Here is a 15,884-nt window from a genome sequence, read left to right on the forward strand (position 1 = left end):
GCATTTTTGCTAAGTTTATTAGCACATCTTTTCTAAGGATAAAGTATCCATCAAATATTAAATTTTGATTAAACCTTTTATAGTTGAATACCATTATGGCTTTTCCTCTTTTTGGTTTAGCATCATTTCTTACCATAAATGTTGGACTAGCAGTGGGTTCTATAATTCCTTTTTGTAAAAGTTCATTGATTTGTATATCAAATTCATCTATATCTTGTTTAATATAGATCATTGATTTTACTCTAATTATTTTCTTTGAATCAAGAATTTTTAAACTACAAAATCTAAGACTTTTAGACCATAATTTTAATGGTTCCTCACTAAAATTTTCTTTTAAAATTTTATATAACTAGTGTGTTTCACTAATTGATTTAATTTCCATCTTATTGGTTTCAAGTCGAAAATTAGAATCACATATATGTTTATAATTTTTTACTAAAGGTATTTCTATAGATTTTTTATCTATAATAAAAATAATATTTTTGTTATTCAAACAAAAAGGTAAATAATTGTATATAAAATTATTTCCTCATAACATATCACCATGCATAAAAAGAAAGCATAAAATTTTTGGAATTATGAAATTTTTATTCATAAAATAAATAAAAATATTTTTTGCTTTATATCTTATTATGATTTATTTTCCATCAATTCCTATTATTGCTATAGCATGTTTCATTGACTCCCATTTTTCTAATGGTAAAGCATTGCTTCTACAACTACATATAGTATCATTAGAACATTTAAATAGCATGGTTTATACTTTTTAAATCTAAATTCTGCTTCAACATAATTATAATACCTTTTTGGTTGATTTTTTGAGAATGTAATTATTTCATCATTACTGATTTTATATTGGTTGATTATAGCCAAACTTTTGACATCATCTCTTCTAGTATCTCTAAAAGAAATTGAATTTAAAACTGAGTTTACGGAATCGTAAATCGATTTTTTCTTTTACTACTTGTATCTCCTAAAAAAATAGGAATATTTATATTTTTTGTTCCTATTGATTAAGGTTGAGAAAGAAAAGATTGCCTATGTGAGACAAATGATTGTCCACTAGCAATACTCTTATTGTCTTTATTATCTCTATTTGAGAATGAAGGTATAGAAGAAGGTGATGATAGAACTAGATTACTACCAGAACTATTTTTTCCATAATTTTTAAAATACAGATTATTTTTTGATGCAAAAAATTCCATAGGTTTTATTGTTTTATTAAAAGGTATAGGTTCTATAATACCTTATAATAACCATCTAGGTGGTACGAATAGATCTTTAAGATTCATTAATTTTGGTTTGATTTCTGAATCAAAAGATCTAGGTTCAAATATTTCTATAATATTGGAATCTATTTCTTTAATAAATGTAAAAGTATGATTAGTAAATTTATTGATAGCTATCTTATTTATAGACAAATCATGAGCTACATTCCTAATTTCTAACTTTTTTTGTCATTATTCTTAATCTAAAGCAATCTTCTATTAATGGGTCATTAATAAAAATAAAATAATTTGGTTTTATTTTAAAGCAAACAGCTCCTGAAACAAGATTTGATTGTATTCTTCCTATTAGTGCTTTATTAGGATTTTCAAATCTTTTATCTGCTAATATTGCTATTATTGGTACATCATTTCCAGTTTTGAATAAAACTTTTATAGTTATCATAATTATTCCTAAATATATATATATCTAACTTCAAGATATTTTTGTTTAATTCTCTTGATTTTTTTTAGTAAATAAAGGAATATTTACAGATCCTTGATTAGAATAAGTAACTATAGTATTGCCACTAAATTTTTCTATGTGTCTTTTTATCCATGGTTGGAATTTTGAGAAGACAAAAAGTTTATATATTTCATCTTTCTTTAATGATTGTAGTTTTTCTAACAATTCATATGAAATAATAACATTTTATCCTAAGACATCATTTAATTTTGTTATTTGCTATTCTTCAGCAAGTATATCTTTAGTTTCGAACTAAGTTGATTATTAACTTTCGATATAGTATTATTATTAGGATTGCTTCTTGTATTAAGTATAAAAATATACCCATCATCATCAGAATCAGAATCTATTTCAAAAATTAATTCATAAATAATTTCGCCTTCAAAAACTTCTTTTCCAAAATAAATTTTTAAATCTCGTTCTTCGAGAGTTTTAATAATTTTTTTTAGCATTTTTTACTTTATTAGGACATTGAGATGCTATATGGCCTTCTTCATTACAAATAAAACATTTGTATTTTGATTTCTTTTTAGAAGTTTTTCTTCTAATAAATTTTTTCTTTTTGTTAAATTTATGCTTTTTTAGCTTCCATTTGACCAATTTATGTCCTTATTTTTTTTGTATTTCGTTGAATAGGTTTTAGATTGAGATTTGCAACCAAAATTTCATTCATTTTCTAGTATTTTTGTGCATTGTTTATTACTAAATTAAGCATAAAAATATATCCATCATCATCAGAATCATAATCTATTTCAAAAATTAATTCATAAATAAATTCGCCTTCAAAAACTTTTTTTCCAAAATAAATTTTTAAATCTCGTTCTTCGAGTAATAACTTTTTTTAGCATTTTTTACTTTATTAGGGCATTGAGGTGCTATATGGCCTTCTTCATCACAAATAAAACATTTGCATTTTGATTTCCTTTTATAAGTTTTTCTTCTAATAAATTTTTTCTTTTTGTTAAATTTATGCTTTTTTGGCTTCCATTTGACCAATTTATATTATATTTTTTGTATTTCGTTGAATAGGTTTTAGATTGAGATTTACAACCAAAATTTCATTCATTTTCTAGTATTTTTATGCATTGGTTATTACTTAATTTACTTTTTGCTTGTTTAGAAGCCTTTGTTTTAAGGTAATGTTCTATAATTTGTTAGAAGCAAAATAAACTCTATTTTCTATAGAATCTAGATAGTCTTTATTTTCTCATGTAGGGTTGTGAAGTTCTAAATATTTGGGATATTATTGATTATAGAGTTCATCCCAAGGTGATGCTAATTTATGAAAATATTATTCTGTCCATAATTTGGAATGAGTTTCATCCAACTTTTGGTATGTGTGAATATATTTTTTAGAAAATTCTTCTAAATGTCTTATGTCACATAATTTTATTTTAGTTAATATATAACTAGCTTCACTATTTTGATTAGCCAGTTCTATTCTTCCACAAAATTCACTTTTTAGTATATTTGTAAGGTTTTTTTAACAAATTTGGTATTGTAGTTATTTGATTTAACAAAGTCCTTTTTTTAGCTTTTCTTGTTTTAGAGTTTTTTTTTTCATTTACGCAAAAATTGTAAAATATCTCATTGAAATGTTCTACAAAAATAATTTAAATTTTTTTCTTTAGACCAGGTGTCTTTGTAATTGTTTACTATAATAGTCATAGATTGTGCCCAATCTTCTATGGTTTTTTCATAGTCATTTATCAATATTTTTGAAAGATCTAAATGTGTTCCTCCTTGAGCTACAGTTCTTTTGTTTAAAGATTCTATAAAACTAAATTATGGCATAAGTTTCGTAATAGTTTCAGAAGATGTTCCTGTTTGTTTGATTTCATCCTTATAAATATTATCTTTAGTTCTATTAGCAAACCTATTTTTATCATCAATTTCTTGATTAAAAATTTCTCCTACTTTTTTTTTCTTTATCAATTTGTTGTTGATCAAGATCTGAAGGTGTAGGCTTAGTATCTATTTCTTTGTCTACTTCTTCAAAGGATGAAGATTCTATACTACTTGTTTCATCTTTTATTATTGAATTAGTAGTTAGAATTTTATCTTTTCTTGTATCTTCTTCATCTGAACTACTTTCATCAATAGTATCATAATTAAACATATAATGATAATTAAACTTTTTAAAAAGTTCTATATGTATTTCATATAATTTTTCTATCATATTCAAATAATCAGTCCTTCCTTTAGGATCTGTGACTTTTTTCATTTTATACTTAAGGTGTTCTATAAGACTTTTATAGGATTTAAAATCTAATTTTTCTAATTTAGAAAAATCTGATTGAGAAGATGATGGTTTATCATCATTAAGAGTAAGGATAACATTGCCATAATATAAAGGTCTAAAGTCATTTGTTTGACTTTTATCAACTTTTAATAATTTTTAATTTTTTACTAATAGTTGTTTAGAATCTTGATTTAGATTTAAACTAGTCGCTTGTCCTAAATTGTCTATTTTTTATTCTAATATATTAACTTTATTAAATAATTTTTTAAAGAAAGTAGTAGATAAATCTACAAATCCATTAATACTATGGCTAATTGCTAGTATATGATTTTCTAATTGAGGATCCTTATGCAAATTCTGATTATAAGGTTTTATTGAACAAACACAGTTTTCAATATTTTGCTTCATGTTCTTGATACCTAAAATCATTTGAACACCTTTCAAATATCTCTAAAACTAGGTTTAAAAGCCACAACAAAGCAATAAAACTAGCACAAAGATAGCAAATAGATATATGAGTTTTAAAACATAAAACTTAAAATTAAAAGTTATGAAAGTGAAAAAATATTTACAATGATAACTGTGATCTGAAGATCTCAAGTAATATATATATATATATATCTGAATACTGATTTGTATAATCTATGATATACAAAGATTTTTATAGGCTCTGATACTAATTACAAATATTTAGAGAGAAAACTTAAAAAAATGAAGAAAAAGAGAGAAGGAGATGAATGGCACACTCTTTCCTCCCCACTTCCTTTTTCTTTATTTTTTACTTTTCTCCTAATATATTTGTAATTTAAAGACCAAGCAAATCACTCCTCAAAAAGACCAAGCTTTCTTTTAGAATCCAATCATCTAAATTATCATTAAGTATAAAAAAAATAAAAGAAAGATATTGGAATGCAAAAAAAAAAAAAACAACAATAGTGGACCAAACTAACAGAGACAACCTCGTATGCTAAAAAAATATAACTCAACAAAGACATTGAAAACAACCCAGAAAGAAGAAAAAGAAGTTATGAAGAGAGATACAAAGAGAAAATACTTTGCAAGCATAGATTTTAGCAAGAATAGCTCCCCGTCCACAATTGCTGAAACTAAGTTAGACAATGGATGATACAAAGAGGATGAACTGTGGCCTAACTAGTCCCACCATTTCTTTTTCTTTTCTCTTTCTCACCCTTTTAATGTGAATGGAAAGTGGAGGACCGTGGATCAGCCTTTGCCCAACGTGTTTCTCTTAGGATAACATAATTTTGGTTTGGCTAAAGCCTTAGAACAAAAATCTTTAAATTATTGTATTTTTATTATATTTAAATTAGTCATTATTATCTTATTTTTATTTTTAATAAGAAATTAATTAACATTAAATGTTTATTTAAGTACAAATTAAAAATTAAAATTTTAGTTAAATATAAATTAAAATTTTATTTAAATATAATAACAATATAAAAATTTATTCAAATAAATTGATAAAATTTAATTTTTTTTTATTATTTTAGCCTTTCAGCTTAAAGCTTTTTTGATAGTCGGAAAGCCTACTATTAACATACAAAAAAAGCTATGCATTTGAAATTAATTACAAAATATGGTCAATAAATATATAAATTTATTGTTTATATATAGTTTAGGAAAATTTTAAATTCAAAAAACATTTGTGTTTATTAATTAATTAATTTTTAATATATATAAATATATTTTAAATGAGACATTTCTTAACTTTGTCAATGCAGGATGAGATAATTTCTTATACATATGTATATATATATATATATATATTTTATTAGATATACTACAATAATGTTGGCACATATTTTATGGATGGGAACACGGTCTAAGTATTCTAGAATCTGAAGTTAGGTTTGGGAGTGCCTAATTTGACAAAATGCCTTGCATTTGCATGATTTTGTATACGAGTTTCAGGCTGTGAAGTTGTTTCATCCCAACTAGGGTACAACATTTTAAGAACTTGATTTGTTCAATGTTCTTGTTAAGTTTTAAAATGTCTTTATCTCTTTTTAGTTTACAAACATAAAAAGCCAACACATATTGCTATAAAAAATAAAGTTATCTTGGCTCAAAATTTCTCTTTTTTTAGATATTTATACAATTTAAATTTTTATTACCAATTTTTTTTGGGGTTTATGCAGACCTATAGCTACTAATGTATATGTAATTTAAAATTTTCATTGACGAATCATTTTGGGGGGAAAGCTGGGTGTGGATGTTTTATGCAGTAAGAGAAAACAGATCGAGGAATTGATGGTGAAATAATGTAGGAGAGGTCAAAAGGGGGGAAGGGAGGTGGTCGCCAGACCAGCAGTGATCTTGGTCAAAAACCGACCAAACTAGCAGCCGAATTTTGCTCCACAATTAATACAATATAATTAAAATTTACCCACAGTAGTATAATTTATTAATATAATATTAAACTCTCGATTTTAAATCCCGACTACCTTAATTATAAAAAAAAAAAAAAGAAATTAAGAAAAAGCCTTCCAATCACAACTCAACAATTAGTCTAATCCTTTTCTCCATTCTATTTTACCGTAATAGAACCAAATATAAAACTATCCTTCATTTTCCGAATATGTTTATGCTTCCATTTTATTAGTCACTTATAAGCCTGGTCAATTTGCCAACTAAGCACATTCCTCAAGGTTATGGGTTCGCCCTATTCAAGTAAAGCCTGGCAAATTTGGAAGTATATGGTTGTTTTGCTGCTGCCCTGACGCCGAGGGAAAGAAAAATAAAAACCCCGCCAGCTCAATGGGGTCAAGGGTTTTTTTTGTTTTTCCTGATTGGAAGGAAGGAACAAGAGAGGGAAACTAAGGTTTGTTAGAAACCAACTATAAACGCAGCAATGATGAGTAATAAAGCTTAGGAATTCACAGAGGAAACATTATTAAAGACAAAAAAAAAAAAAAAACCTGGTCGATTGATCTATTTCTTCTGACTGCATTTAAAATCCTATTTGCTTGAATAGTGCTATCATTCAATCAGGCTCTTTTCACAAGAAAGGAACAAATGTATTTGAGATATAAATTGCTTCATTCCCACATGCTGCAGTAATCAATAATCAGCTGGTTCTGTTTGTCATTGAAACTAATCTACAGTTGTCAAGAAAACGAAGTTTCTTGCAGTTTATCACTGGCCTGGTTGATGGGGTTTTACAACAATGACCTAGTTCCGCAGGAAATAGGGTATTTTACAAAATCAAGGACACAAAATTTTACGAATTTATTCCTTTCTTGAAGAGAAAGAATCAATCTATCAATCCAAGCTCAGACAACCTGCATGAGGTGGTCTGAACAACAGAGGCAAAAAATATTGAGGTTTAGATGCCTAATATGAGATAAGAAACTGCTTTCAAACCTGAACCTATTACCAAGCCAATGCTTTCCTGACATGAAAAAGCCACAAGGCCATCTGCATCGCTAAAAGACGAGCTTCCAAAAAGAACTCTTCCACCCAGACATTTAACCAAGTAAGTAAGGATTTCTTCTGCATCATCTTTGCCTCAACAACTGCTTCAGAAGAAACTTTTCCGATGATCAGAAATGTCTCAAGAGAAGAACCCTGTAACTGTCAACGAAAATCCAAATGCAAACAGCAGTAAAGACAATTTAGTGACAAATCAAAGTTCCAAAGGTAAAGTGCTCATATAATATGCCCCTCATCAGTCACCTCATGAAAACAATAACTCAATGAAATCCAAGATGTGGAGAACTAGACAATACCAGAGAGTTATTGACTGCTCTTAAACAATCATTTGTCTTCAGCATCAATAGAATAACCCGGGGCAGTCTCCTGAGAAGCTCTGATATTTGAGGGAAATATTGAGATGCATACATCTGCCACAGAGGATAGATATGGCCAAGCAAGAAGTGAGAAACAATCAATTAAAAAATCCAACATTCCAACTTAATAATATAGCAAATAATAATCTCTAAGGCAAATACAGAGCCTCATTTGGAATCAGATCCTTATTCAGAAGGAAACCAATAAGAGAAAAATTATCGGTAACAGCATCTACAAAACCATCAACTCTTTACAAATCACCTGTAATTCTGAACGATCACTGTCAGTGCCTTTTATGACCAAATGATCCACAGCAGAGTCAATGACCCTATTCCAGGGCCTCATGGTTAGAAGCCCTGCAAATAGCACATATAGATCCTCCCCAGCACCCAATTTCACACTATTTTCCTTTATTCCATTGACATCAGCAAACACCAATGCCTGCAATCGAAGTCAAAGCACGAACATAGAACATCAAATTGCTTGCGTAAAAACCATAAATGCATCAAGAACTAAATCCAAATTTTAGGCAGAGCAATGATGTACACTCCAAAGAGAAGCATAGCTGAATCTGGTAGAGAAGTCAAGTTCTTTGTAAAGACCATGGTCTAGAAGTATCAACTGTGGTTTTCTCTTGCCTGCAAACAAAAGGAGAAAAGAAAACAAATCAAATATTCAGAGAAGGAATCCTAATATTGTATTTGGAGAAGTAATCAAACTTCACAACCAAGCACATGAAAAGCTTCAAAAAGAAGAGTGTCAAAGGAACTCAGATTTTTAATAAGGATGAGCAATTATATATCTAAGTGGAAGTCATAATGTTCTCTAGATTTCTCAGTTTTTTTTTTTTTTTTTCCGGCAACCACATTCTGGAGTCAATGGCAAGAGATACAACAGGTTTTAGTCAATTTAAAATGAATATAGAACATTTAGAAACCAACATTTTTTCCCTTAAGAATAACAAGCTCCCCAATATATTTCTTTCTTCAGCAGTTGCATGATTAAAAATCTAAAAGCTGGCATCATTACTAGCAATGAACAATTGATAATGAAAGAAGGGGCACCATCCTAGAAAGATCAATCTGCAAGAGATTCCATAGCTTTAACCAAAAACAGACAGAAAAATTTAGCTTACTGAGGTCAGTTAAGAAGAAAGAAAGAATTAACACCAACCATACCCCATTGCAACTAGTTAAGCACTAATAGAGATATTCTTAAATCATCTCAACAAAAAAGAAACCCTCACCAAAAATGCTCCTTCTGCCAGAAGGTAATGGCCGAACCAATAAATTAGCAGCATGTGGATCACAATGAACAAATCCATGTTTAAACATCATCTCAGCAAAAGTTTGACTAACCTGCATAGAATCAGATTACGTATCATCAAGATTATTTCCTTGTATGTGTTTATAACAATCGCATAACTGTAATCATTATATAGTTCCTTTCTTACACAAACAGTCTCATTTTCATAATATACAACTCATGAACCCAACAATGTTAATAAAAAAATAAAGCATGGGGTAGTGGAGTTGTATTATACAGCTTCTAAATGCAGAAAAACAATTGGCAGACAATTTCAAGCCAAGAACTTACTAATCTTGCAACTTCATTGGGTTGGATTCCAAGTCTTCGAATGGTAATCACATCATTCACTTGTGCACCATCCATGAATTCCATTGTTAACAGCTTTGAGGTACTTAAAGACCAATACACTTTTGGTGCATATACACAATCCGCAATATGAGGAGACAGCTTCCGGAAATTTTCCAAACATTTCACACTGTTCTTTGCCTCTATTAAAAAGTCTAGCTCCTGATGTCAAAAGGTTAGAAACAATAGAAAGTCAAGCTATACCATCTTGGATGGAAAGAAAGCTAAACACATATTGGGTAAATGAAAAACATGACTATCCAAGCAAGAGACAATTATGCATAGTTGTCTAAGTCCATCTTTTACAAGCAAGGGCACATGGAAGGTATACAAACAAAAAGTTAAACACATGAGTACCATGTCATAAAGAAACCAATTTTAAAATACATCTAGCTTCTTAAAAGACTAAATTTAGAGAATTTTTTATGGAAATCAAGACATAAAGGAATTCCTGAAAAATATTGAAGAGAAGGTTATCAAAGCAACTTGCCTTGGGTAAACTTTCTCGAATTTCAGCCACCAACCATCTGCATGCATAAGCCAAAAAAATTTCAAAGAACTCTAACAGTTTGAAACAATATAATCCCATGACAAAGACAACAGAAAAACCTTATGCTCAATCAAGCAAATCTGCAGTCATGCATCCATCTATGCGTGCATCATAACTCATAATCTAGAAGCCAAAGAAGGAAATTCTAAAAAACAGTACCTGTAATCAAAAGATGGAAATAACCAATGTAGAGTGTTGACAAGAAATTCCACAGTGGCTTGATCTGCAGCTGCAGTATCTGTCATATGAGTGTGCTGAACCTGAATTTCAAGACAAAAAATTTTAACGTGGGAAATAAATCCTAGCAAGAAAATTTGAGTCCTGCATCTGAAAATTCAAATGGAAAATTTTCCAAGTAAAGGTAATAAAGATTGAAACCTTCACAGCAACTTTTTGGCCATCATGGGTACGAGCAACATGAACTTGTGCAAGAGAAGCACTTGCTATTGGTTTGGGATCAAATTCATTGAAGACCTGTGCATGAAAAGATAGGCTAAAAGGACAAGTATAGATTCTACATGTCAAAAGAAGTACTGATAGAACCTTTTATTTGGAAAAGCAGTTATGCAGCCTTAATAATCATTAAGAAATAATATAACTCTGCGTATGCAAACATTATGCTTCAAAAATCAAAACAATACGTACTTTATCAGGCATCTCTCCAAGTTCCTTCTTGAAGACTTCACAGACTTGATCATATGAAGAAACTGGACACCTATTCAACATCGACTCCCTCATTGTCTGAACATACTCCTGAGGAACTAGATATTCCTAAAAAAAACAAAATCCTTCAGCTCAAAACCAAAATTAAATAGCATCTAATGAATCCAAAAACCCATATGTCAAACTTTATTCAAAGACACAAAGTCAGCATTACTAAGCGTATACCAACTGCCCAATATGTTGGCCAAGCTTGATATAAATTCCTCCATTTCTAAAACAAAGTTCTTGAAGCTTCCGGGCCGACCTTAAATGAACTTCATGTTTAACTTTTGCTCTCTCATTGCTTCCTTCCGGTAGTCCCCATAATGAGTATTCATAATCTAATTGCATCATTCAAAAGTTTAATAAAAAAAAAAAAGGCTATGAAAATGGGGAAAAATAGTAACCAAATTCCCAATAATTCACTAAACTTCTAGCGATGGGATTTAAAAAAAAAAAACTTAAATATCCCTTTAAATGTAACAAACTCAACTAATTTTTCCATTAGACTTAAATTTTTTTAATTCAAGATTGAAATTTAAGCTCCAATTAACTCTATTAATCAAAAGAATAAATGAAATATAACGTTAAAACTTTGACAGAAATAGAAAATGGTTCTTTAGGTACCGAAGACAATGGAGGCGGCAGTTATGGAGTCACGGAGAAGGCGAAGAGGAACGGTGGTGCAGACCTTGAGAGCTGTGGCGGGATCGTCGGAGGTAGCAATAGTAGCGGCGGCGCCTCCCGTGCAGAGGGCGGTGGCGGCAACCACCAGCTTGGCTCGCGTGCGCCAAAGGGATCGCGTTGCCATGTGTTTTTTGGAAGACCGCAGGCTAACGGGCAAGCGAGCGAAAATAACTCGCTAATGTTTCTCGGGTTGTTTTTCCTTGCCTTTCTTGATTTGTTTATTTATTTATTTTTTATAATTTGGGGTTTGACTTGTTTGAGCTAGCAGATCTGGGTTGGCCCACCCTAACAATGCTCTAGAATTTGAAAGTTATTTGAAGGTAAGAGTAGGGCTGTAAACGAGCCGAGCCGAGCCGAGCCGAGTAGTGAGAAGCTCGAGCTCGAGCTCGAGCTCGACTCACAATTCGGGGCTCGATACTCGGCTCGAGCTTGATCAAGTTTTATTTTTCAAAGCTCGAGCTCGATTCGTGATCGAATTCGAGCTACTCGAGCTCGCTCGATTAAGCTCGATTAATATGTAAAAATAAGCTCGATTCGTATACTCGATAAGAGTTCGATTATTTATGCTCGAACTCGAATTCGAACTCGGATTCGAAATATTTTATTAATTAAAAAAAATAAAAATATATTTAAATATAAAAGCTCGATTAGGCTCGCGAGCTACTCGAGTTAGATATAAGAATACTCGAATTCGGCTCGATCGATAAGTCGAGTTACTCGAGCTCGAGCTCGATTCGACAATAATCGAATCGAATTCGAGTTTTTTTCAAATCGAACCCGAGTAGCTTGCGAGTACTAATGTATCATTTACACCCCTAGGTAAGAGTACCCATTCCAACTTAATAAGTTGGAGTTACAACTAGGGTAAATTTGCAAATTGAACACCCAAATTAAATGGGTTAGATATTTTTTCCCTTCCGATTGGCTTCTTCGATAGAGGTACTGAATTTTTAGTACGCATGATAAAATGTACGAGTTACACCAAAAATACATGTACAAGTTTTCTTTTCTTTTTTTTTTTTTTCTATTTCTTCAAAAAATAAAGAAATAATTTTTTTCTATTAAACAAGGAATAAATTATTGAGATTCATAATACTTTTATTATTTATTGTTTTACTTTTTTTTTGGTAAAAAGTATGAATAGAAAGAAAAGACAATAAATAAATAAAAAAGAATAGAAAATGAAAGGTAGTTAGAATAAGTTTGGATTGAAAATGAAACTGTCAGGATTTTAATCTTACTAAAATTAAAAATCTAATAATCTAGCAACAAAGCAAATGAATAGTAGCAATTTTAAACTAAAATTATGAACAAAGCTTGAAACATTACTCAAACCTTAATCAACAAACACGATTTTAAATAAAATTCAAGATGTTGCATATAGAACATGACCATAAATTATTTGAATGGAAAAAGTCAATCAGCAAGGAAGAAAAAAGCAGGAGACCGTTTCTCTCATTCTTCAGAAGTATTCAGTCAAAAATCAAGGTTCCCAGCCTTGGAGGAACCAGAGCAACTACCAGATGTTCCATACGAAGTTCCACTTGATCCATCGACAGGGGCCTGATTTAGACATTCTAAAACCAAATACCTACGCTTTTGCAACTTGATTGAAAAAGTTGTTGCCTCAAGAATGACAGGAACCTGCTTAATTTGGGACAAATAAAGTAGAAAATGTAAGATAATGAGCAGAGTGAGACTAATGTGAATAAATTTGCATACCGATACTACACTGTAAAGGAACCAATTATGTTGTACAAGACTAGGGTGATCATGTTGTACAAGACTAGGGTGAGGACAAACTAATGAACCTGTGTGTTGATGCGTGCTACTTTGTGCACGTTCAGAAAGCCAACCATCTCCTGGTAACCAGTGAGGAGTTGTGCCAAATCCTTGTCTTCGTCTAACAGAAGCATCCAACGAGATCAATGAGTCAAGATACATTTGAAATCAATAGTGCATACCATAAGCGCATGGTATAGATTGATAATAAACCTGGAATTGCTTTCACAGAAAGCAATGTGTCTGCCATGTGCTGCCATCTTTTACAGAAGGATGGTGAAAGAAGGGAAGGTGGAAAGGTTATTATTGCAACTGAATTTGAAGACCGTACCATGCTTTTCAGAGATCTAATAAATGAAAGCATATCCCATTCCTGCAATAGTAGTATAGCAACAGAAATAATGGATAACAACTAAAATCAGGTGACCTATCCAATATAAATTTTAAAACTAGGATTTCTACAGTTTGAATGCTCAAAAACATTTTAAAAATTTCTTTACTTACAAAGGAACTCTTTGATCAAGGAAAGAAACAGGAATTTATAATAATTTAACAAATCCTAAGGACTTGCTACTAACCATGTTGGAATATGCACATTGAGGAGCACAAAATGATTGGATAGCAATACGACCAGCACATGAAACGCTGCCATCATTTCTATGAGATAGCCGAAAGAGGAAAGTAATGACAAGTAAATATACCAAAATGGAAAGAACAAAAAAGAAGACATAAAAGATAATGGCAAGTTAGTTGAGACACTAAAAATATAACTTTGGAACTTCATACAGTATTCTTCATGGAGCTGCAAGGGAGATGACATAACAGGTAATATTAAATCAAACATTGACTAATATAGCAACATGGTCAAATGTTTCCAATGTTATGAATATATGACCAAGAAAGCATGTGATAATACCGTGGAAACTGGGATGAAAATGTTGAACAACGGTCACGAAGAACAGAAAGATCAGGAGAATCTTGGATGCTAACACAATCTACATGCTGCCTATTGAGGAAGTGCCTATCTAGGGGCTTCCGCAAGTCAAATTCATTAGAGTACTCATGTTTACCATCTGCACCACATTAACATAAGGAGATATGAGTATAGAACTTTCAAGGAGGGGATAGCATGTGCACTTTCAAATAAACACCTGATAATGCATGAAGTTTTAACTGAAAAGTGATAAAGTATTATGAGTTGAAAGAATAATTCTTTTCTTAACCTTAATTAAAACCCAAAAGCAAGCTGCATTAACTTTTTGTTAAACCTACAAGTGAAAAGAAATAATGAATAATACCAAGGGATAAACTGCCTTTTTGACCATCAAAATTGAGTTGGTTTTCACCAAAGTACTTCTTATACTGCCAAGCAATTCTCAGACCTTTTTCCTGCAAGTTTTTAGACTATAATGTTCATATTCTTAGCATTTGCACATATGAGATTTCAAACAAACTGAAGAAGAAACCAAAAGATAAAAGGGTGTCAAAGATGATGGGCACCTGATCTGGATCAGTTTCATAGGATTTGTTATCTTTGGATGCAGCAGGACTGGGCAAAGTACCCAAAAACCCTCTTGGGTCTCTGGCTGGACTAGCATAGAGAAGAGGTTGGTTGTGAACAAGTCCCTGAGCCATGAAATTCCTCAACAAAAGCATGTGATGAGGTGCTTCTGCATCTTCCATCACCATAACTAGGCTTCCCAAAGGGAATCCTCCACCTAATATCTCTGCATATCAAGTAAAAACTATTCAATAAGAGAACAAATCAAATGAAAGAACTAATCCCAAAAGAGAACGTTATGCAACAAGAAGAATGAGAGACTGTAGGCCATTACTGTCAAGGTCGGGTATCCCGGAAGATAGAAAGACCAAGCCATTTGGCCCACACTTAAGTCCAGGGCCTTGAGATGGGGCTGCAGCCGAAAGGTTTCGAGAGAAGCTACTTGCCCGAGTCTTGGCCGCAGCCATAGCAGTAGCAACAGTCAAGAATCAAGACAGTACACAATGTAGTGAACAATAAGGCTGACGTAAGAATTTCCTGATTCAAAGTCCAGCAAGTTCGTTCAATCAATACCCAGTTGCCAACTTAGTCAAAACAACTCCAAAAAGCCAATAATACGTATCACTGAGGGTCTCAGAAACAGCAATGCCATCATATAAAAGATAAAGCGTAAAAACAAAGAAAACAACATTCATAATTCTCATAATCCCATGATTAAAATTGAAAATATTAAATTTAACTCAAATTTGATCTCTTTCTATTTTAAGTATTTTCTTTCAAAAAAAAGTTGTTATCTGTAAGCACCAAAAAGAACATGTATGTGGAACTAAAACTTTGCTAAAATCAATAAACATGAAAAAGTATTATTTTTCTTCAAGAACCCAAATTTTTTTAAGCACTTTTCATCCTTTTTTTAATAGAATTTCTTTTCTCTTTTCATTCAAGCCTTTTATCAAAGGAATGATGTGCAGTTCTTTAGTAAACTATACCGAACATTAAAGGGCTCAAAAGAGCTTCATTTTCTTTTGCTTGCCTTGGGTTTTCTAAGTAAGAAAAACAGAGTAGAATCAAATTCTTACCGTGGCTCCCTTTGAATTGTTTCAAAGGAGGAAGTATGGCAACTTCTTGACGCTCTTGGCTTCGGGTTTCCTGCTTCAGAGTTCCGTCTTTGTCAGAGCAATTACGCGCCGTTTCGTTTCTCATATTCCAGGCTTTCGCCACCAGCC

General features: G+C 31.3%; 2 protein-coding genes across 6 annotated transcripts; both read right to left on the bottom strand.

The window, feature by feature from the left end:
* Window positions 1-7,014: 7,014 nt before the first annotated feature.
* LOC111294506 (putative ABC1 protein At2g40090) lies at window positions 7,015-11,587 on the bottom strand. 4 transcript variants are annotated; one of them, XM_022887853.2, is made up of 12 exons: window positions 11,316-11,587; window positions 10,875-11,029; window positions 10,632-10,757; window positions 10,365-10,460; window positions 10,146-10,246; window positions 9,927-9,963; window positions 9,380-9,598; window positions 9,030-9,141; window positions 8,330-8,421; window positions 8,045-8,224; window positions 7,723-7,836; window positions 7,015-7,567 (listed from the first exon to the last, which is right to left on the bottom strand). In XM_022887853.2, the coding sequence occupies exons 1-12, from the start codon at window positions 11,497-11,499 to the stop codon at window positions 7,367-7,369; spliced, it is 1,617 nt and encodes a 538-aa protein (XP_022743588.2). In that variant the 5' UTR covers window positions 11,500-11,587; the 3' UTR covers window positions 7,015-7,366. The 4 variants fall into 4 exon arrangements, with proteins under 4 accessions (XP_022743588.2, XP_022743589.2, XP_022743590.2 ...); XM_022887854.2 differs by lacking the exon at window positions 10,875-11,029 and having other exon boundaries at window positions 11,380-11,587; XM_022887855.2 differs by lacking the exon at window positions 10,875-11,029 and having other exon boundaries at window positions 11,316-11,562.
* A 1,124-nt stretch (window positions 11,588-12,711) lies between these two features.
* On the bottom strand, window positions 12,712-15,884 carry ELO1 (Paxneb protein-like protein). Of its 2 annotated transcripts, none has more exons than XM_022887098.2 (9): window positions 15,738-15,884; window positions 14,993-15,195; window positions 14,658-14,884; window positions 14,456-14,546; window positions 14,074-14,230; window positions 13,736-13,814; window positions 13,371-13,530; window positions 13,187-13,278; window positions 12,712-13,019 (listed from the first exon to the last, which is right to left on the bottom strand). In XM_022887098.2, exons 2-9 carry the CDS (start codon window positions 15,123-15,125, stop codon window positions 12,852-12,854), a joined length of 1,107 nt encoding a protein of 368 aa, XP_022742833.1. In that variant the 5' UTR covers window positions 15,126-15,195; window positions 15,738-15,884; the 3' UTR covers window positions 12,712-12,851. The 2 variants fall into 2 exon arrangements, with proteins under 2 accessions (XP_022742833.1, XP_022742831.1); XM_022887096.2 differs by having other exon boundaries at window positions 14,456-14,561; window positions 15,738-15,873.

The sequence above is a fragment of the Durio zibethinus genome, chromosome 14, assembly GCF_047325235.1.
Source record: "Durio zibethinus cultivar Kanyao isolate XHJ-2024 chromosome 14, ASM4732523v1, whole genome shotgun sequence".
NCBI lineage: Eukaryota > Viridiplantae > Streptophyta > Magnoliopsida > Malvales > Malvaceae > Durio > Durio zibethinus.